Source organism: Narcine bancroftii, chromosome 6, assembly GCF_036971445.1.
Source record: "Narcine bancroftii isolate sNarBan1 chromosome 6, sNarBan1.hap1, whole genome shotgun sequence".
In the NCBI taxonomy this organism is placed as follows: domain Eukaryota; kingdom Metazoa; phylum Chordata; class Chondrichthyes; order Torpediniformes; family Narcinidae; genus Narcine; species Narcine bancroftii.
In genome coordinates this window covers 172919478-172943649 of record NC_091474.1, presented here as the reverse complement: position 1 = coordinate 172943649, position 24172 = coordinate 172919478, and the positions used below count along the sequence as shown (strand labels likewise).

Below are 24172 nucleotides of genomic sequence, written 5' to 3'. Positions count from 1 at the left end.
CCCCAAAAGAAAATTGCAATATTCCATATAAAGGCTCTTATTTTATTCCAGCACACAGGCAGCATCTCAACAACTGGACTGGGATTAATGGATCTCTTGTGCACAGAGAACAAAGAAGTGCATTGAGCATCGTAAGAAAACTTAATGCTCAAGACCATGAATCTGATAAAACATCATCCAGCATGGAGGGTGGCCCTTCAGCCCACTGTTTGTGCCACACATTGAAACATCATCTACACTCATCCCAATTTTCCTCTCATCCCCTTGAACTACCCTACCCTGCTTATCTGCCACCCAAGCAAACCAGAGGCAATTTACCAAAGCTAATTTTCCTGCTAAAGGACAGCAGCAGACACCATTTCTCTGTCTCTACGCTCCCACATCCTTGCTGACAAGATGTTCCAGGGCCAGGTCAGACTACTATCTATCAACAAAAGCTATCTTCCACACTGTTATCCCAAATAAACTCATCTCCAAACTCCAACTGGAGCTCAGCAACCCTTCCGCAATTGGAAATAGACCTCCTGGCCTGCAGAGTGCAATCAATGAGCATTGATGACAATACCTCCTCCACAATAATCCTTCAAATTTGTGCCCTGCAAGGCAGAGTACTCAGCCTTCCTACCGATACTCCTTAGACACTCATGACTATGTGCATAAATACTGCCCTAACTCCATCTCCAAGTCTCCAGATGACACGACCATTTAGATTGGATCTCTAAATTGGCAAGATGGCATATACAAAAGTGATGGCAGGCAAATGGCTTTGTGTCAGGACACGAGTCCCTCCCTCAACATTAACCAAATGAAGCAGCTGACTATCCACTCAGGAACTTGGTGGAGCACACGCATCAATGTTGCTGAGGTGGGGATGGTAGAGAGCTTTCAAGTGTAAATATTGCCAAGAATCAAGACAAACCAGGTACTTCCTGAAAAGTTTTTTTTAAATATACAGATGCAGAGAAAGTACCCTGTCTGGATACATAACAGCTTGATATGGGAATTGCTCTCCCCTGATCACAATAAATTGCAGAGTTGTGAAAACAGCACAGGCCATCACAAACTAATCTGCCTCGTATTGGCTAGATCTACAATACTCACCAACTCCGTCCGGTAAGCAGCCAGCATGTTAAATGATGCATTCCACCTCACTCCCACACTCTTTCCACCACCCACACCCCCCAAATCAAATAGAAGATGGGCAAGTTTGAAAGACTCCACTAAATTCAAGGATGATTTCTTCCTCAGATTTTATCAAATGATTGAATGGATCCCTCATGAGTAAAATGCTGCTGCCCATGCATGATCTTACTTGGGTTTTAATCTTGTCCTACCCGTTGTCCTCAAGGATGTTGATTTAACTGGATAGCAGGCAAAACAGTTTTTCAACTTTATCTGACAAATCAAATCAATTCACTATTACCTTGCAGAGCAGCTCCTTTCTTGCCATTGTTTCCTTTGGCAAAAAAGGAACAATGCCAAAAAAAAGTTAGTGAGGACTAATTGGCACACGGATTTCCAAAAATCTGGCACAAATGTCCCAAGATGCATCAACAAGATGAGGTCACAACATCAGAACCCTGCCTTTGGACTAAATCTGCGAGAGCATTTGCTGCTTTAATCACCATCACATGTAGAAGCTAGTTTTAAACTCCCCCAAAAGCTTAACAGCCCAAAAAAATTGACTGCAAATAAAATGAATAGAAAACCCCAATACTTAGACCACCCAGGTTAAAACTGCACAATAAAATTTAAATAGTACAAATGACAAGTTGCATTTAGACAATACTTTCACATGGCAAAATATACTTCAAAAGCATCTCATTTCAGTGAGAACAAAATCTGGTGCTCAAGGAGACAGAGGCAAGACAACTAAAACGTTAAGCAATGAGGAATTCTTTGAAAAGGGAGAGAGTGGCAGATGGAAGTGAGTTCTGGACCCCCAGAGCTCAGGCAGAAAAATGTACAACAGCTGACAGGAAACACAGGAAGAGAAACAGTTACGAGAAATTGCAAGGTTGCAGGAAATTACTGTGGAGCTTGGTCCATCCATGGAAAACTTATAATAGGTTCCTAAATATTTCAAGTTTAAGCTCATGTTGTTAAGAGAGCCAGAGTAGATTACAGAGCACAAGCTGATGACTGAATTGAGCTGTGTAGAATTAAGATATAATTTTGTACGTTTCAAAGTTGACAAATGGGCAAAGATGCTGTTGACAATTTAAATTGAAGAAAGTGGGGGAGAAGTGAGCAGAATCCAGATCTTATCACAAAATTACGTGAGTCACTCCAGCACAACTTGCCCACTCTACATCTATTAGAAAGCAGTAGGCTATCTTGATTTAAAAGCTGAGAGTTACCTGAAAAATTGGAGGCATCAGGTAGAGCTGCATGGTTGTCAGGAGTTGACTGTGTGCTTGGTGAGTTGTTAGCTGTACTCCGAATTGTGCTTGGTAAGCCACAGATGTTGTCCCTTTTTTGGTTTCCTGGTTTTATTATCACCCGAGCATGTTCTGAACAATTGGTGAAAGCTCTGCACCTTGAACTAGAAGGCACTTTGGAAAAAGTGCCATGAGGGCATGGTTTGCACTTGACATCTTCTGTCTCACTTCCCTTCTTCCTAGTATACCAACCAATGGCACAAACTGTATAGGACACACATGATTTGTCAGACAGAAAAGTACCACGTGGGCAAGTGCATTCACGGTCAGAAAAGGCAGTGCAGGGGAATTTCTCAATCATGGGGGTCACACAGGGCCTGCAGGAGTGACAATGTTCAATGCCATTCTCATGTTTGGTGAATGTGCCGTTTTTACAAGGCCTGCATTCTCGCAGTGATGTTGACGTGCAATGTTGAGACACGTGGGTTCCGGCAGGGCACTTGTTACAGTAAATTTGTTTTCCTGTTGCACGATCATTGTGGAAATATTTACCAGGAGGGGCTAATGCAGCTTTTGGAGTTGGTTCTACTTGAGCTGCAATGTCACCAAGTAACACAAAGAGCAGCTGAAATAAAACAAACAAATCAGTTAGACAAATTCTGTAACACTTACTAATCTACTTTGAGACAAACTAAGTCAATCTTCCAAGCATGTTACCAATATTAGTCCACAGAACAAATGAAATGACTGGTATGCAGTATATTCCAATAGACATACAAAACTCAACAGCTAAATCCTTCCATTAAGAATTGTTGGACACAACTAGAATTATTACACAAGAATCTCATTTCAATTACAGTTAAACTTAAATTATCCAAAATCTGATTCTCCTAAATAAATTTCAGATAAATGAGGATATCCCGAAACAAATTGGAAATCCTTATTTATCCGAGATATTTTCCAGAGCCAAAATGACTTCACAGGTTGATTAAAAAAAATGTACTTGACTTGAAATTAGAACAATGATCATACTCATTTCAGGTAACTCCCTCCTCTCTTTCCATTTCTTCTTTACCTTCATCTATTGACTTTTCTCTCCAACCATCCCTCTCAAACTGTGTGCCACTGTCTCCCAGCCGCAAGTAATTGCAAAAATCCCTTGACCAGTCGTCATCAAGGAGAGCAGCCTCCCGGGAAGGAGCAGAACCTCAGGCTCAGTGGCGTTCCCTCCCCTTCCCTCCTCGGCACACCAGAGCTCCCAACGCCAACTCCAAACCTTCCCCTCGGCCTACTACCACATTCGCGTATCAACTCCCCAGAGGATTTGGAGTTGGGACTCGGGCATTGGGATCTCGGGTAACTGGGGAGACAGGAGCCTGCAGATTAGCCAGTGAGTTTTCCACCGGCCTGGGGAGCCTTCCCGGGGATCAGCAGTGGGGACATGTCAAGAATTGGCAGTGGCTATTGGTAGCAGCAGCATTGTGGCCAGCATTTTTTGGTGAGAATTAAACATTATTTTAATGCATAAAAAAGTCTTCCCTTGTGTAAACATTGATACAATGTTGCAACTGGGCCATTATTAAAAACTGACCGGTTCTCAGAAAAAACATTTATCCAATATCGGCTTGGCCCCGACCATTTTGCAATCAGTTTTACTGTATTTGGAAATATTATCACGTCAATTAAATGCAACTCAAAACCATTTAACATTGTACAGGTACACAAATGTGGGACAATGTGTTCCGAATTTCAGACAAAAGCCAGCTGCCCCAGATTTAAGCCCACCCGAGTCGCGCTGCTGTCTCTCTACCCCCTCGCCCACCCGAGTCACGCTGCCATCTCTCTCCCCCTCGCTCGCCTGAGTCGCGTTGTCGTCTCTCTCCCCCCCCTCGCCCAACCTAGTCGCGTTGGTATCTCTCTCCCTCCCCTGTACCAGCACCAGGAAAAAATGCCGGTTTTTTGAGCTTTCCAAATTTTAGACGTCCAGGTAAAGAATTGTGTACCTGTAGTAACTCGACCCAACCATGCATTACCTCATGAGTAACTTTCGTTCCCTCAAAAAACCAACCACTCAATATATTCACATCAGGTTCATTTCTATTCACAATTCCTCAACACATTAACAAGTTCCTGCTGAATGATATAGATATTATTTGCCTTACAAAGTGCCAGACATCAGCCATCCCAGAAGGCTTAACCACGTAACATTAATTTTTAATGGCAGTATCATCATAGCATCCTATCATCAATATTCTAGGAGTTACCAATCAAGAAGTCAGTTATTTACAATATCACGGAGGAAGAGTTGAGAAGCTTTGCCCGTGTGGAGCATGGACTGCTCCACAAAGCCAACAAGGCAAGCATAGCTGGGACCCATGCGGGCACCCATGATTCAGATACTCATTTGATTTGGAGAAAGTGGGTCGAGTCAAAAAAGTTATTGTGGGCGAGAGCAAGTTCTGCCTGACACAGGAGAGTGTTGAAGGAGGGCGACTGGTTTGGTCCATAATTAAAAAAGAAACAAAGGACTTTATGAGACTTTCTGTATGAGAGATGGAGATGTAAAGAGATCAGATGTCTATGGTGAAAATGAGGTGGTCAAGCTCAAGGAAGATGGCAGGCATGTGGGATAATTAGATTTGTGCATCTTAAGCTGGAGGTAGAACCGTGAGACAATGAGGTTGGAGGCTGTGTGAGGGAGATGACCAAAATGATGAGGTTAGGGATGGTATGCGAGAGCATGGCTAATGTTCTTTGGTAGGGTCCTGATGAAGAGGTAGGTAAGAGGAGGTGTCCAAGAGCTGTCATCTGGCTTCAGCAGTGGTTAGTGTCTTTGATTGGCTTCGGTGACGAAGATTTATGGGGGGGGGGGGGGGGGTAAATGTCCATGTCAGCTGCAGGCTCGTTTGTGGCTGACAAGTCTGATGCAGGACAGGCAGACACGGTTGCAGCGGAAAATTTGTTGGTTGGGGTTGGGTGTTGGGTTTTCCTCCTTTGTCTTTTATCAGTGAGGTGGGCTCTGTGGTCTTCTTCAAAGGAGGGTGCTGCCCGCCGAACTGTGAGGCGCCAAGATGCATGGTTTGAGGCAATATCAGCCCACTGGCGGTGATCAATGTGGCAGGCACCAAGAGATTTCTTTAGGCAGTCCTTGTACCTCTTCTTTGGTGCACCTCTGACACAATGGCCAGTGGAGAGCTCGCCATATAACATGATCTTGGGAAGGCGATGGTCCTCCATTCTGGAGACGTGACATACCCAGCGCAGTTGGATCTTCAACAGCGTGTATTTGATGCTGTCGGCCTCTGCCATCTCAAGTACTTCGATGTTAGGGATGAAGTCGCTCCAATGAATGTTGAGGATGGAGCGGAGACAACGCTGGTGGAAGCGTTCTAGGAGCCGTAGGTGATGCCGGTAGAGGACCCATGATTCGGAGCCGAACAGGAGTGTGGGTATGACAACGGCTCTGTATACGCTTATCTTTGTGAGGTTTTTCAGTTGGTTGTTTTTCCAGACTCTTTTGTGTAGTCTTCCAAAGGCGCTATTTGCCTTGGCGAGTCTGTTGTCTATCTCATTGTCGATCCTTGCATCTGATGAAATGGTGCAGCCGAGATAGGTAAACTGGTTGACCGTTTTGAGTGCCCGATGGAGATGTGGGGGGGGGGGGGGGCTGGTAGTCATGGTAATGGAGGACCTCAGTCTTCTTCAGGCTGACTTCCAGGCCAAACATTTTGGCAGTTTCCGCAAAACAGGACGTCAAGCACTGAAGAGCTGGCTCTGAATGGGCAACTAAAGCGGCATCGTCTGCAAAGAGTAGTTCACGGACAAGTTGCTCTTGTGTCTTGGTGTGAGCTTGCAGGCGCCTCAGATTGAAGAGACTGCCATCTGTGCGGTACCGGATGTAAACAGCGTCTTCATTGTTGAGGTCTTTCATGGCTTGTTTCAGCATCATGCTGAAGAAGATTGAAAAGAGGGTTGGTGCGAGAACGCAGCCTTGCTTCACACCATTGTTAATGGAGAAGGTCTGACCCGACCTTGTTGGTTTTCGTGCAGTTAGATAACCATGTTGAGGAACTTTGGGGGGCATCCGAGGCGCTCTAGTATTTGCCAAAGCCCTTTCCTGCTCACGGTGTCGAAGGCTTTGGTGAAGTCAACAAAGGTGATGTAGAGTCCTTTGTTTTGTTGTCTGCACTTTTCTTGGAGCTGTCTGAGGGCAAAGACCATGTCAGTAGTTCCTCTGTTTGCACGAAAGCCGCACTGTGATTCTGGGAGAACATTCTCGGCGACACTAGGTATTATTCTATTTAGGAGAATCCTAGCGAAGATTTTGCCTGCAATGGAGAGCAGCATGATTTCCCCTGTAGTTTGAGCAGTCTGATTTCTCGCCTTTGATTTTGTACAAGGTGATGATGATGGCATCACAAAGGTCCTGAGGCAGTTTTCCTTGGTCCCAGTAAAGCTTGAAAAACTCATGCAGTTTGGCATGCAGAGTTTTGCCGCCAGCCTTCCAGACCTCTGGGGGGGAGGGGATTCCATCCATACCTGCTGATTTGCCACTTTTCAGTTGTTCAATTGCCTTATATGTCTCTTCCTGTGTGAGGAGCTCATCCAGCTCTAGCCTTAGGGGCTGTCGAGGGAGCTGGAGCAGGGCGGAATCTTGGACTGAGCGGTTGGCACTGAAAAGAGATTGGAAGTGTTCTGACCATCGGTTGAGGATGGAGATCTTGTCGCTGAGGAGGACTTTGCCGTCTGAGCTGCGCAGCGGGCTTTGGACCAAACCACAAAAGCACCACACTGGTCAGAGAGCTTGGGATTTGTGGAGGTGGGCGAAGAAAGTCAGATAGAAGCCCCATTCACACTGGCATGTTAACCCAGTAATTAACTTCCAATCTACTAGTTAACATGCCAGTGTGAGTGCTCATAAATTGGCACACAGGCAGCAGATTGCCCCAGGGATAAACTGCCTAGTGAGGGTCTATCATTGTCAGGAGTGATCTGACACCTGCATGCCGGTTAGCCCACTGTGAAAGGGACAGGTGTGTGCTGGGTCTAATTAGTAGAGGATAGGCATACCTCTGCTTTGGGATGCCAGGCAGTGAGTGTGGAAGGGTGCAGAGAACCGATTAACATTGGTCCAATGCGAACAGCAAAAAGCTGCTTCTTGAACTGGTTCATTAAACAGCCAATTTACTGGTTAGTCAATGTGAAAAGGGCTCAAGAGTCAGGAACTTGAACCCAGTATTTAACCACCAATTCACCAGTTCACCTGCCAGTGTGAACGCTCCAGAACCAGCAGGAGGGGCAAAATCGCCCAGAGGATGAACCGCCAAGGGAGGGTGTATAATTGTTGATCCATTTTTAATTGGCATACCAGGTCAACCAATGTGAATGAGGAATCCGGTATCCTGGGTCCAGCGAGTGACACGTTGATTACATTCTTGTGTGAAGGAACATAATAACATTGATTTGAAAAGGTAGTGATTTATCCCACTGATGCCCCACTTTTCTGCTTAGCCTGCCAGTTAGTCCGTGCAGGCCACAACCCTCCATGGGTAACTGAAATCCTCGTTGGCCAGAAACATGTGGATGTCCTCTGGTAGTTGCTCCAGAAAGGCCTGCTCGAACATCAGGAAGGATCTATGTCCTTCCACTGGTGCCAGCATGTCGTTCATTAGCATGGAAGGGATCCTGTTTCCTAAGCCGTCCAAGTGGAGCAAGCGGACTGCTCACTCGCGCCATGAGAGTCCAAAAGTGTGGATCAACAATTCCTTGAGTGCCCCATACTTCCCCTCCTCTAGGGGCTGATAGAGGAAATTAAAGACCCAACATTCTGACTCCTGATCCAGGGCACTCACCACATAGTAGTATCTTGTGGCATCCAATGTTATTTGCCGCAACTGAAATTGGGTTTCCACCTGATCAAACCAAAATGTTGGCAGTTTTAGTAAAAATGCATGTAGTGAAGGAAAGTTCTCCATATTCGGGTTGAAATATCTTCAGGAACTTCGGGGTCACCAATGTAGTGAAGTTCTACTCATTGAGCTATGAAAGAAAGTGATGTACACGCTGTAGAGCAGAGTTCAAAACTGATTTATTCAAGCCTTTAACCTGTGCTTTTATACATTGCTGTTCCTGTCATTCAGGCCAAAAGTGACATCATCGGATAGGGCAAAAACTAGTCCTGTGCGCAAGCTTTTTCCCGGGTTTGTCATAGTGCGTCCACCGTTTTGGGAGTCAGTTCTCACCACAGTACAAACTTAGTGTTCAATTTACTCAACTCACAATCCTGATCATTGTCTAATGATCTTGTATTTAAACAAAATTATTCACAATTAAAACACAATTAAGTATTATGTACAGCACAGTATGAGCCCTTCAGCCATGACATTGTGCTGACCTATATAAACCTACTCCAGTATCAGAAAATTATTGCATGAATAAAACACACAAGTAAGAGCATGGGAAGATATGCGCAGAATTTATGAAGGACCATGGGAAAAGTGGAAGCAGCAATAAAACACATATGTGCACAATAGCGAGCGTGGGAAAGTTGCAGCGGGGATGAAATACTTGCACAATAAAGTGGGTACATACAGCAAGCAAGGATATGTCTGTGTGAGAGAGACAGACTACATCCACCTTTTCCTTTAAAGCCCCAGAGTACCTTGGCCCAATGAAAGTGCTGAATGCATGGAGCACTTGTGGAGGGGTTTCTCTGCCACACAGAAATCTAGGAGGGTAGGTCTGCCATCACTCAATGCTTTACTTGGTATGACACTGCTGGAGGACAGGTGACCCTTTGCTCTGATAGCTCTGAGCTATCGGGTAGGCAGTGTGAAAAGGCACACAGAGCTGTTTTTCCTTGGTCCAATGTGAACAGCATTACCTGCCAATTTAGTGGTTTGCCAATGTGATAAGGGCTGAGGCGAGAAAAGCAACACCTAAAATTTCATCTGGGCACTCTCTAACCAGATGGCATTAAGATCTACCTTTTTGGTTTTTGCTAGACCACTCCCCATTCTCCCTCTTTGTTGCCCCTCTGTCTCCTTTCCTCCAGCTCTTCCCTCTCCATTCAGAGCCATCCCTTGCCCCCATTTACTGTTGTGCCCTCCCTTACTTATCCACCCATCACCACTTGCCTGTGGGGCTGTGCCCCTTCCTCTCCCCTCCCCCCCAACACCATTTTAATCAGGAGCCTGCTTACATTTTGCTCAAGCCTTGATGAAGGGCTCAAGCCCAAAACACTGGTTATCAATGCTATATAAAGTACACTGTGTCCTGCAAAATTTGTCCAGCATTAATTTTACTTCAACCAGTGTGTTTATAGACGTGTTTAGACTTGAACCTTTGTCTGCTGCAAGGCAAAGAAAGAGTTTCCATGAGAATTGCCCTGCGCTCCTAACAATAAAAGAATGAGAAGCAAATGAGTCACTTCAGAATCATTGAGTATCTGGGGATGCACCTCCCGCTTCACAGACTCCTGTTCAATCCATTGGCAACCCAAGCTCCAGACCCAAACCTCACATGATCAGGAAGCTATCATCACCCAATGCCTTTCAGGAGCCCTTCTTGCCATCAGCACCCTCCCAATCAGTGGATCTGATGCTGCTTCCCATAAGCCAGTCAATAGTAGCCTGCATGAGTCCTTCAGCAGCTGAGCCCTTCGCTGGTCTCTTGCCATAGTCCCAAGGGTCATCACCTATGCTTCTTCTCAACAGCAAGCTGCTCTCTGTTTCTTCTACCTGCATACAGAATTTTTAAAAAAGGTTCCAGAGATCTGAACAGCAAGGAGGCCAAAGAATGGTTACAAAACTGTCTCGAGTCAGTGAATTGGGCAATGCTCAAGAAATCAGCTGAAGATCTAAATTATTACACCAGGGACTTTACAGACTTCAAAACAGCTGTAGACGAGTGTGTCCCTACCAATAGTTCAAAGTTCCCACCGCCTCCCCAACACTGGATGGACAATGGAATCCAGAACACACTTAGAACCAAATGGCTTGGAGATCCAGAACACGACAAGGAACAGCGATGACTCACCCAGCAAAGTGGAGATTCCAGACAAGAATAGTAACAACAAGGGAGATTCAGGGAGAATGTACAAACTCCTTACAGACAGTGCCAGATAAGAACTAGTTCTATAACAGCACTGTCATCTTGGTCGAGATTTCCTGCTTCTGGCTTATTCTGCTTATTCCTTGAAGAAGGGCTCAGGCCTACTCTTTATGTACACTCAAAAGACCAGCTAAGTTCCTCCGGCATTTTGGGTGTTTTTTTTTTAAAGTTGAAGCAAAATTATTTGTGTTTTTCAAAATATATAAGCAGCACATAAAATTGACTGCATGTTTAAATTTTTTCATAACTGACCAAGTTCTGTTTCACTTCCTACAAATGCTCCCAGATTTCCAACAATTTGTTTGAATTCATTAAGAACAAAACTTGCGCTGTATTCAGATCCTCTTCCAATAGGCGTCCTTCAAACAAGAACCAGTGCACAAATTCATTCACTTCATCAATATCAAGAAATACGTGTCAAATAAAACGTTTTATTCATTTTAGATCATCCAAATAAGTGTCACCAGGAAAAGCCAAGAGTTCAGACATCATTGAAAACAATCCAAGCTTCCAGTTTTCCTGTAATGTCATTATGATGCCAAACAAACCCAACTATTAAAAGCATCACCAAAAATAAGTATAACAATGAATTTTAAGGCAAACAACAAAAATTAAAATGGAGCTATGTTAAATACATTAAATTTAAAACAATGGATAACCTCAAAATTCAACTTGGATTTCAGATGGTGTTATGTCAACAAGTTTATTGTCATCTGATTGCACAATTACAACTCGACGAAACTGCATTCTCTGGTCCATGGTGCAAAACACGCAGACACACAACCAGGCTTAACACACATACAGACAATATGTAGGACAAGTACTCATATATACACACACACCAATAAATAAATAATATTTAATACTATGAGAGTCTCAGTTTGAGCAGTTCCTTTGATCATTCATCATTCTCACTGCCTGTGTGGAGAAGCTGTTTCTCAGCCTGGTGGTGCTGGCTTTGATAAACCTGTATCTTTTTCCCGATGGGAGCAGCTGAAAGATCCTGTGTGCAGGGTGGAAGGGATCCTCAATGATTTTAAGCACCCTCTTCAGACAATGATCCTGGTAGATCACGAAGATGGGGGAGGGAGACTTCAGTGATCCTCTCTGCTACTCTTATGGTCCTGTGGATTGACCTTCCATCCATTTCTCTGCAGCAACCGTACCACACGATGATCTAGCTGGCCAGGACACTCTCGATAGATCTCCTGTAGAAGGTTGACATTATGCCTTGCCCACTTTGGTCTTCTCAGGAAGTGCAGTGGAGGGTGGCTATTCCTGGAGTCCATTCATCTCCTTTCTCTTGTCTACATTGAGACTCAGGTTGTTACTCTCAACACATCACAAGATTTTCCACCCCTTCTCTTTAGTACGACTCACCGTTGAAGCTGATGAGGCCAACTACTGTTGTCATTTGCATGTGATGACACTGTTGGGAGCTGGATCTGGCGATGCTGCCGTACCAACCACATTAGCAAGTAAAATGATTAAAATAATGAGGATACAATGTCCTTTGAATCATTAAAAGACAAACATGAAAACATTCCAATACAAGTCTTGAAACACTTAGTTTGTTTTACCTAGAACTTTGCAGATTAGATAAGGGTGGTTAAATTAAAAAGACAAAACAGCAGATTCAAACAATTTGGCTTTCTAAATTAGTTTTTTTTAAAATTTAGACAAACATACAGCACAGTCCCACAAGTCATACCATTCAATTACACCCAATTGACCTACAATCCACGTACATTTTGAAGGGTGGAAAGAAGCCCGAGCACCCAGAGGAAACCCATGCAGACACAGGGAGAATGTACAAACTCCTATAGTCAGTGTCAGATTCAAACCTGGATCGCTGGCATTATAACTAACCATGCAGTGAACAATCACTGAAACTTTTATCGAATAGCATGAAACAGAACTGTGGGGAAATATAATAGATCAAATAATTACTTGAAGAAATCAGAACAATGGGAACAGATCAGGAATATGTGGATGATAAAATGCTTCAGTGACTGGGCCAAATGTTCTGCTGTACAATATTTCTTTACAAATGGAGAAATGAGCAAATAACATTGAATTAATCACACAAAAATAAGAATTGTAGTTAAAATTGAGATGATTCTCCAAATCAAGCCATGTAGTATTTTCAAATCCTGACAATTCAATACATGAAAAGCATGAAATTCATACTACCAAACAAAATATTTATGTTGGTAGTTAAAGAAGCACAATTCTACCACTTATCCAGCTTGAAGAACTCAAATGAAGCAGTAAATCAACACAAAACAATTGTGTTAAACAAGAGTGTTTGCAGATACTGGAGAAACTCAGCAGCTCATGAGACATCCATAGGAAGCAATGATATTATAACCAACATTTCAGACTTGACCCTTTCGTCACAGTATGAGCAAAAGGCAAGCAGGAGCTTGAATTAAAAGGTGGGAAGAAGAGGCAGGGGGAGGAACACAGGTCAACAAGCAAGAGGTCATAGATGGATATGGGTGAGAGTGAAGGAGAAAAATGCTGAGAAGCAATAGGAGGAGAGTTAGCTCTCTGAATGGAGTGGAAGTGGGTGGGGGCTGGAGGAAAGGAGACAGAAGGAGAGATCTGACAGAAATCAGAGAGGTCAACGTTAATGCTATCTGGTTGGAGAGTGCCCTGACTGAATATTAGTTTCCTCCAATATGCAGGTGGCCTTGGCTTGGCAGTGCACGAGGCATTGGATAGACATGTTGGTGTGGGAATGGGGTACAAAATTGAAATGGTTGGCCACTGGGAGGTCCATGATATTGCAATGGACAGAGCAAATTGCTCAAATTATCTCCCAGTCGACATCAGATGTTGAGGAAGCCACTACGGGAGCACAGGATGCAACAGATAGTCCATTGATTCATGTGAAAAGTTGCTTAAAATGAAAGGATTTTTTGGGGCCCTGAATGGTGGTGAGGGAGGATGTATGAGCAAAAGTGTAGCACAAAGGTATGCACCAAGGGGGATTTTGGTGGGAAGGGATGAGTGGACAAGGGAGTCCCAGAGGGCATAATCCCTGTGGAAGGCAGAGAGGGAAAGATATGTCTGGTGATGGGATCACATAGTAGGCAGCAGCAATTGCAGAGGATATTATGATGGATGCAGAGGCTAGTGGGATGAGGACAAGGGGAATCCTGCCCTTGGTCAAGGAAGAGGGTACCAGGCAGATATGGAGAAAATAGGAGATGTAGCAAAGGGTTGAGTTAATGGCAAATCCCATTTTTTGCTCATACATCCTCCCTCACCACCATTCAGGGCCCCAAAAAATCCTTTCATTTTAAGCAATTCTTCACATGAATCAATGGACCATCTGTTGCTTGCTGTGCTCCCGTAGTGGATTCCTCAACATCTGATGTCGACTGGGAGATAATTTGAGCAATTTGCTCTGTCCATTGCCCAGTGGCCAACCATGATCAGATGATCTAGAATGAAAGACCTCATCCTAGGAGCAGATACAACAGAGACAGAGGAATAGAAAGAAAGGAATAGAATCTTTGCAGGAGACAGTGTGTGACAAGATATAGCCAAAGTAACTGTGGGAGTTAGTGGGTTTGTAGGAAATGTTTGTACATCTCCCAAGAAAGGGGAGAGCGTTGTAGAGATGGATCGAGTGAATTTGACATTAGGACACAAGTTAGCAGCAAAGTGGATAAAATTGATGGAACTCATCATGGGTGCAGGACACCAATGTTGATGGTGTAGCTTAATTGGAGATTTCAAAGGAGGAATCCAGTACATGCAGATATTCACTTTCTTATTGGTTGAAATTTATTTCCATACAAAATCCAGCACAGCAATTTGCAGAAATGATGACATTTTATCTGTTTGGGAATCGACCTCACCTCCTGGGAGGAAACTAATTTAATGGACTCCACTTTCCACAGAGACCGCATCCTCCGTGACTCCCTCATCACCACAGGAAATGGTACACTTGTGCCCACACCACCTTCTTCACCAGCATCCAGGGCCCCAAAGAGTCCTTTCAAGTGAAACAACACTGCCCTTTGAATCTGCAGAAATCATCTACTGCATCAGTACTCCTGTTGTGGCCTCCTCTACATTGGAGATGGGATATAGACATGGAGATAATTTCTTCCCAGTGGATAAACATTTTAATTCTGAGTTCATTGTCCATGGTCTCATGTACTGCCAAACAAATGCCACCTGCAAACTTAACCTCACTTACTATTTCATCTGGGTATTCTCCAACCAGATGGTATTAACATAGACTTTTTGGGTTTCTGTTATCTCCTTCTCCCCTTTCCCTGCCTTCTTTGCCCCCCAGGGCCAGGCCGACTGGGCTGAACTGGGGTTGCAATACTTGACCTGACGTTCGACATGTGCCGTACCACTTCCTCCCTCTGCCTTAACAGACTGACGCACGTGCTTATAGCACGTTAGTGAGAACCATGTCATACATGACAGAAGGGCCGGAGCTGTTGGAATCCCTCTTCAACAGCACCCCTCTGAGATCTGCACCCTCGATGGCTGCCAAGTTGACCAAGTGGTAGCACCGGCCCCGTTCCACTCTCATTCAGCTAGCCCGCAGCTCTACCACTTCTCAGCTTTTTTTTTCCTCTTCTGTCCTCCCACCCACAGCCAATGACCTTTTGACTTCCTCCCTTTTCTTCCCTCATTCACCCAGATTTTTAATAAGGCATCTGTCTGCTTTTTGCTCATACCTTGTCAAAGTGCTCCAACCCAACATCTTTGCTTCCTATGGAAGATGAGTGACCTGCTGAGCACTTCAGTGTGAAACAAAAAAAAATGACATCATACTTTTAACTCAGCACAAACAGAAAAATCTGCCCATCTGTGCAATTAATCTGAAAATCTATTTTTAAAAATTAAAATTGTTAAAAGTAATATAAGTGAAACTACTTGCGATTTACAAGTGTATATAATATGGGTCTCCAGTGGTCAATGGGACTGTCCAAGGGGTCAGGGGCTCAAAAGGCCAGGGGGGTGGGTGTCAATAAATGCCAGTAGGTCGATTGAACTTTTTGGGTTGAAAGAATTGTAGAGCCCGAGGTCCCCGCTCCGACCCGGGAGCAAACAGCACCACCCCTCATGTTGAGAATGGAATCGCTGTCGCCGATGCTGAACACTTGGAGCCAGCTCCGTTTGGCATCTTCCCGGCCAGTAGCAAAGATTTTTTTTATTAAAACTGTTATTGTAATCATTTGCTTGAATTACAGATCTGTTACTTGGCGATTTGGGTGGTTGCTGGGAGCCCTGAACACCATGCACATGATGTGTAGTTTTCCCTCAGTAATGCATATGGAAACAGCACATCTACTTATTTATTTGTTTTTGTCGATGAGGGATCAAGGGTTACATGAAGGTGTCGATAAAGTTTGGGGACCCCTGGTATATCGTTACTCAGAACATTAACACTTTGTTGCAGTAATTTGCATCATGGGCTAGTTAAGAATACTCATTAACTACCTGTTAATGTTAACAGGTATCTATATGGAGAAATCCACTCTATTGTTAGCTTTGCTATCAGCATTTAAATGATTCACTTCCCCAATCCTCCTTCCCTCTTTGAAGGCTTAAAAATCAGCAATATTTGACCATAATTCGTCATCTACCCCAAAGTTATCTATTGGCTCGTCGAAATTTGATGAATTTCTTTGAACCATGTCGTCATTGTCCTCAATTGGAATTATTGACTCATTGGACTGCAATTTTAATTATTAAAGGGTTTTTTTGGGTAATTAACTTGTGATGCTTTCTTCAACTCGTCTGTCCCCAAACGAGCATAAACTAGTTTAAGTGGCCATCGAGTTTTAACGTTAAATACATGACTTTATGTAAAATATACTTCCTGTGCGACGAGTCCTGCACGTGTAACATTTTTGATACCTAGGTGGAACTAGTGTGCCATGCTTTAAAAATTAATATGCATCTAACGCCCTGCGGGACGCGCTATAACAGGGTTCAATGGGGAAAATCAGTATCTGCAACTACTTGGGGGGAAAAAAAACCTCAAATAATTCAACAAACTCACCACTGCCTACCTAATAGGACTAAAAAAAACCGGGTTGCCTCCCTTGCATAAGCCACCATCGGTCGGCTCTTACCATCAGGATGCTCCAAATCATCGTCGCTGCGGACCAGGTTACGAGCGAGGGAAGAAAGCACCACAACAAGCTAAAAGCTCCCATAATCAGCAGGGCTAAGCGATCAAGAGTTTGCTAGTGGCCACTGCTGGAGCTGCCAGGCGTCCATTGCTCGCACACTGGTTCATTTCACCGTGCTTTTTGTGGCGAGCCGCCTCACTCCGCATTGTGCTCCTGCCCCACTCGATGGACTCCTTACTGCGCTACGACCCCCCCATATGGACCGCCGCCGACTCGCTTCTTTACTGGCACCAGCAGCTCCACCACTGCAGGAACCTCGCGGCCTCTTTCACCAAGTCGACAGGCTTCAAATAATAGGGGAGAAGCGACTGGTCTTCAATGTTGGCTGCATTAATTCCCATAGCTCCAGCGTTCTCGCTTTGTTCCTTACACGACGAGGTCCGGATGCAACTGAAAGAAGAGTCAACAAGCACTTCGTTGTCGCAGTGGAGGGGCGGAGCGAGCGCGCCTTACGTCATCCTTGGAACCCTCCGGGCAACATTCGGCGTCCAATCAGAGCACAAGGTGACGCCAGCGCCGAGTATCAGATACAATTTTGACCGGTTGCAGAGAGAATCTGGGAGGTTGCAGATTATTTCGCCTTTGCGGGCGATGTCCTGCGGTTTTGCTTTCATTAAGAGAGCGTGAGTTTCAGCTACTGATTGTGAAGCTGCTGTAATTTTTTTTTAAAACGAACGGAGAGTAAAACATGAAAGTCTGCGGACACCGTGATTAAAGATGAAGGACTCAAACCCGAAACGTTAGTTATGTACCTGTGTCTTTAAAAATACAATGTTGGAGAAACTCAGGCGGTCAAACATAGAGCAAAGAAAAAAAAAATTACACAGCTGATGTTTCAGGCTTGAGCTCTTCATCAAGGTACCGAAAAATGTCAGCAGGTGTCCGAATAAAAGGGTCAGGGAGAGGCGTGCTCGCAAAGGCAGCAGGTAATAGGTGCAGAGGGAAGGAGACCACAGCAGAAAACATGGGGAGGGGTGATGGCTCGGTGAATAGAGAGGGAGGTGGGTGGAGAGCTACTGCAGGAAGGGAGGGGGAAAGGGGAGCAGGCTAGCAGAAACCGGAAAATTAAATGATAATGCCATCTGGCTGGACAGTGTCCAGAGAGAAAATCGGGTGTTCTTCCTCCAATTTATGGTTGGTCTTGATGAGATAGTACATGAGGCCATCAGAGAATTGTCGATATTTGAGAAGGGATCCGATCTGAAAAGTTTCTTATCCTTTTTATCTGCAGATTGTTTTTTTTTAATGGGAACAGTGCTTTAACTTCTGGAATAAAATGAGATTCTGAATGGTGCAAGTCGATTGAATATTTGAAAACATGACCCAATTGCATACAAATACAGAAGAGGTTCAGGAGAATGTTACCAGACCTGTGGGCTGGAATGAAAGAAGAAGTTGGATAAGCTGTGACTTTTCTTCTTGGAGCATGGAAGGCTAAGAAGGGCAGTGGAATCTTATGGAGGTGTAAAAACAATCATGATGGTTATTGAAAAGGTAAATTGTCACAGTCTTTTCACCAGGGTATGCGAATCTAAAACTAGAGGGCATATGTTTAAGGTGACAGAGAAAAGATTTAAAAAGGACATCTTTTGTGCACAAAGTATGGTGAGTACATGGAACAAGCTGCCAGTGAGAGTTGTCGAGGCAGGTACAATAGTAATATTTAAAGGACATTTAGACAGGTACATGGATAGGAAAAGTTTAGAGGGATATGGGCTGATCACAGACAAATGGGGCTAGCTTGGGCAGACAGTTTTGAAAGTAAAACATAGAACCATATTGTGCTGGCCTTGTAATCTACTCCACAATCGATTTAACCTTTCCTGATCTGATAACCCATTTTCCAAGCATCCTTGTGTCTATCTAATAGATTTTTAAATAGCCCTGTTACACGAGCCTCAACCACCATCCCCAGCAGTGTGTTCCATGCTCCTATCTATGTAAAAAAAAACCATCTCCCTTAAACCTTCTGCCACTCACGTTAAACTGATGTCCTCTGCTGGTGGATATTGCTGCCCTCCAAAGGAGATCCTGGCTGTTCACTCTGTCTATGCCTTTCAAATTTTTATACATCTCATCATCGCTCCAAAGAGAAAAGCCTACCTCACACAGCTTTTTCTCATAAAACACATTCGCTGGTCTAGGCAGCATCCTGGTAAATATCCTTTACGCCATCTATAAATCTTCCACATCCTTCCAATAATTAGGTGTTCATGACTGAACATAATGCTCTGTGATGCAACCAGAGTTTTATAGAGCTGCAGCATTACCTTGTGGCTCTTGAATCCTTGAGATTTCATCCATTTTAACTCCCCTTGCCATTCCCACACTGATCTGTACCATTTCAATGCTGCTTCTCATTCTCACACTCTGTCCTCAGCTTTCTCCACTGCCACAGTGAGACTGAACATAAACTAGAGGAAGAGTATTCCACCTGGGTAATCTGCAGTCCAATGGTACAAACATTGAATGTTTCAGTTTTAAGGAGCCTGCATCCCTTAGGCTTTTTTGCTCTCTCCTTATCTACCTAGTTTCTCTCACGTCTTCCTTTTTTTCCCTAAACTTCTCCCCATTGCTCATGGCCCATTCCATTCCCACCTCGCCTGGTTCTATTGACCCAGTCATGTCAATCCCCTTCCCCACTTCTCACCTTCATTATTAATCATCCCTCTGGCTCCACAGATGCTGCCTGATGATTGAATACTTACAGAAGATTGTTTCTTTTTGTGTTTGCTTTCGTACAGATCATAGAGTCAGAGAGTTGCACAGCAGGGAAACAAATCCTTCGGGCCAACTCTTCCCATCTGGATTCTTGAAATGTATCCTTTTTCAAGATCATTAATCTCTGTACTGCAGTATTTATTTTATAATTCTTTTTTTTCCTGAATTCAACAATTGGAATTATTTTTTATATTTGTTTCAGAATTGACCATATCTGCTGTAGGCTATCTAATGTTTACTCAGGTCTTTGACCAGATCTGCTTTGCATTTCCCAATTCTCTTAACTACAGTTCATGCGCTCCTTTGTTTATCTTTTCTAATTGCCCAAGTAGATTGCTTCACCACTGCAACCACCCTGCCCCACCTTATCAACAATAATTTAATTTAGACATACAACATGCTAACAGGCCCTTTCAGCCCATGAGCTTGTGCTGTCCAATTATACCCATATAACTTATCACCCCCCCCCCCACCCCAGTGTTTGGAACGGTGGGGGGGAAACTGGAGCCCCCAGAGGAAATGCATGCAGACATGGGGAGAACGTACAAACTCCTTTCAGACAGAGCCAGATTCAAACCAAATCACTGACAATGTAACAGTGTTGCACTAACTTCTACACTAACCGTGCCACCCTTTGTTCCATTTGTTCCCTCTATTCCATATCTTCTTTGCGATTTAAAGCTGACGTTTTTCACCTCCTTTCCCATTCTGGTAGAGTCTTTAACCTGAAATGTTAACTCTGATTTTTTTTTACATTCTGGCTGCTTGGCCTGCAGAATGGCTTCAACATTTTCTGCTTTTATTTTAGATTTCCAGCTTCCACAGGTTTTTCATTATTTTTGGAGGAACGTTAACTAGAAACTGCTCTGTGTAAAGACAATCCAGCTAGTCCCACCACTCTGATTTTTCACAGAGTCCTTCAAATTTTTCCTTCCATATACTTATCCAGCTACCTTTTAAACACTGGAATTGCATCTGCCTTCTTGAGCTTCGAGCCAACATATTCGCCACTATCTTTGAAGCAATTTGCCAGTTTTCACCATTTTATATTCCCCAAATCTGCCAATGGGAAGTTTTTCTCCAACAACTGCATCTAATCTGTTAATGATCCTAAATATCTCTCTCAAACCCCCTTCACAATATCCTGTTTCAAGGACAACAATCACAACATCTTCAGTTTTCCACGTTTAATACAGAGGGGTCCTGATTCAGGATCTTGATTGGAAATGTCAATTATTTCTTCCTCTCCACAAAGGCTGCCTCACTCATTGAGCTCCTCCAGAAGTTCAGGTTCAAGCTGATGTTTGATATCACATTATATCTAATACTGTCAGGAAGGTTCTTCCATGAGCAGTCAAGCAATTCAGCTCTAACATGCATATGGCCATAGAAGATATGGGGGCAAAAATACAATTTATTCTTCTAATAAAGGTACTCCACAATCCTATTGGTGTGGGAGCTCTAGGCGAGGTAACCAATAAGTGATGAGATTTCTATGCACCTGCTGTCCTCCTTGGTGATACAAGTCCTCAGCTTGAAGATGCTGTTGGAGTAACTTAAGGAAGTACCTATATCTTGTGCATTTTCCGGATGCATATAGGGGCTCTAATTTTAATTTAGAGACTAAGCATGAAAACAGGCATGCACAACCCATGTGACCAATTAGCCCTTAGACCCGTATGTCTTTAGAACGTGGGAGGAAACCAGAGCACCAGGAGAAAACACACACATTCACAGGAGAAGGTACAAACTCCTTACAGATAGTGGGGATTCGAACCTGGGTTGGTGGCACTAACCACTATGCTAACCTGGCTGTGCTATCATATGTCTACAGAGGAAATGATGCCAATCAAGCTTTGTACTGGAAGATGTTGACCATCTTGGACATGCACTCATCCAATTAAGCAGAGGATATTCCATCAGGCTATTGCCTTGACTTGTAGATTATTAAGAGTCTTTGGAGTATCAGAAGACAAGCTTGGAACTGGTCAAAAATTCCTACTCTGCTGTGTTGAACCAGGTAGGAGCTTTTAAGATGGTCCAGCTCCCTTTTGTTCTCTTCTAGGAAGCTGCATGGTTTGCCATTTGTTAACCCCAGCACTAAAGTTTTGAAATTACTATTGCCCCATCTCTGTGGGGACAGGAATGACGTTCATTAGCTCTGTTATGGGACTTTCAGTATGCAGTGGAGATGAAGTCCACCTTCCGTGCTGTAAACTTATATAATTTCATGATTCAAACATGAAAGCATACTTGTGTTGAGTTGTCATTTCATTTTCATGGCATGTACATTAAAATCAATTATTATCAATCAAGGCCAGATAATGAATTATTCAATTTTTACAGCTTGAAAAAAAAGAATAACTATTAGAAGTGGAGAGAGAAACAAATCTTTGCAGTAAGCACATTGGACTTCTAAATTTATTAAAATATTATGGGAGTTTGTACCTTAGGTAAGCTGTTTGTATCTCAGGTACAGCCTGTAAAATAGATAAATAACTTTTTTTTTAATTAAAGAAAGTAAAATTCTATATATTTAAACAGTGATGAGCAATGCCAAGAATAATGTCAAACATTCAACATTTGTTTTAAAAAAAATCTGACAAGAATGTCCATTATCTCCAGCTTTATTTATTCTAGCAATAGAACCATTAGCAGAATTGATTCAGTCTGATTTTGAAATTAAAGGTTTTAGGGTTGGTAGAGAGGAATATAAGATTAATTTGTTTGCATATGAAGTGATAACTTATTTGATGGAACTGTAAAATTCATTTTTTAAATTATATGTAAGGTTAAAAGAATATGGACTAGTATCTGGATATGGGACAAAAGTTAGATTATGCCCCTTACTAGAAGTGATTGTGCTCAGAAGCCATACCCATCCCGGACACCTACACACAAACATGTGCCAGGCTTTCCTCTCTACCTGATCTCCCGCTTTGGAGTCCCGGCAGAGGTTACGACTGACCAGGGAGCACAATTCATCTCCACCCTGTGGACACAACTCTCCAGACTCCTGGGCACCATACCACAGCTTACCACCCTCAAGACAATGGACTAGTCGAGCGTTTCCACTGCCACCTCAGGCAGGGATTTAAAGTTTGTGTTCATCTACCTCAATGACATTCTGATTGAAGGAGTCACATGATGGAGTAGTGGCCGGTCAGGGAATTCCAGCCCTCTCCGGAAAAGTTGAAAAAAAACGCACAAAACACAAAGGTACAAGAGTAAAAATTAAAACAAAGTAAAATTAAAGGTGAGAAGAAAATGGCAGCGAAGAGAGAAAAGTCGAAAACAACGGAAGAAGAGAAGATGAAAGAACGTCAGAAGAAGAAGGTGAAGGCCTTACCTGTTCAAGGAGGCCCGCCGCGGAGAGAGAAGCCCGCTCCCTCAGGTCAGTGGAAGTCCCGGGCTCGGGACTACAAAAAGCGATGCGCATGAAAAAAAACACTGACGGGAGGGGGGAACAGCTGCAGAGTCGATCTCCACAGCTGAGAGAAGCAGCTACAACACAGCAACAGGTGCAGAACATAGAAAATAACGACAACAAGAAAGAAGAGGGCAAAAAGAAAACAAGGAAACAACAGATGGTCAACCCAGAGGAAGAAGAAGAAGAACAGAAAGAAATGGAAGAAGAAGAGAAAGGCAAGACAATGGATATATCTTTTTTTAAAGAATATATGGAATCAGTGAAAGAATGGCAATTACAAGAATTTAATGAGATAAAAAGAAGAATTAAGAGTGCAGAAGAAAAAATGAATAAAATAGAAATGGTCATATCAGAGATAGGAAAAAGAGTGAATAATGTGGAAGAACGAGAAATAATCGTAGAAATGGAAGTAGGGGACTTAAAAGAGAAATTAGAAGAATCTAATAAAAAAGTTAAAGAGGCACATGAGCTGTTAGCTCAGAAGATAGATATAATGGAAAACTATAATAGAAGAAATAATATAAAGATAGTGGGCATTAAGGAAGATGAAGAAGGCAAGAATATGAGAGAATTTATAAAAGATTGGATCCCCAGGGTCCTAGGAAGACCAGAATTACAGGAAGAAATGGAAATAGAGAGGACATATAGAACTTTAGCCCCGAAACCACAACCGCAGCAAAAACCAAGATCCATTTTAGTAAAATTTTTAAGATATACAACAAGAGAAAATATATTGGAGAAAGCAATGAAGAAAATAAGAGAAGACAAAAAGCCACTGGAATACAAAGGTCAAAAAATTTTTTTCTATCCAGACATAAGTTTTGAACTCCTGAAGAAGAGGAAGGAGTTCAATACAGCAAAAACGATCTTATGGAAAAAAGGATATAAATTTATGTTAAAGTACCCAGCGGTACTTAAAATAGTTATTCCAGGGCAACAAAACAGACTATTCTCGGATCCAGAGGAAGCACGAAAATTTGCAGAACAACTACAAAACAAGCAGAGAGATGAAGACATGTAATGAGAGTAAAAATGACCACGAACGATATGTATGTGTGTATATATATAGATGTGTATGTATATATGTGTATACATGAGTGTATCCGTATTTAGAGGAAAATATATAGAGTATAGATAAGAATTAATAAGGGAATGAAAGGGAATAGAGGGAATAAGGAGGGAATTAAAAGAATGACCTTTGTTATATATGAAAATTGAAATCTTTTCAGGGGGGTGCTGGGTGGGGAGGAGTTACGGTCACTGCAAAATCAGTTGACGCTTGCGAGTGAATTCGCAAATCCAAATGGATGTGGTTGCCCGGCAAGGGATAAAGGGCAACTCAGGAGGGGGAG

General features: G+C 43.1%; 1 protein-coding gene across 1 annotated transcript in view; it reads right to left on the bottom strand.

Annotated features, from left to right (window-relative positions):
• tnfrsf21 (tumor necrosis factor receptor superfamily, member 21) overlaps positions 1-17070 on the bottom strand; it is a 64929-nt gene extending 47859 nt beyond the window's left edge. The window contains exons 1-2 of the mRNA XM_069886762.1: positions 16610-17070; positions 2361-3006 (exon numbers count right to left, since the gene is read on the bottom strand). Of these exons, the coding sequence (XP_069742863.1) occupies positions 2361-3006; positions 16610-16693 (730 nt within the window). The 5' untranslated portion in view covers positions 16694-17070. The remainder of the gene's footprint in view (positions 1-2360; positions 3007-16609) is intronic.
• Positions 17071-24172: the final 7102 nt, after the last annotated feature.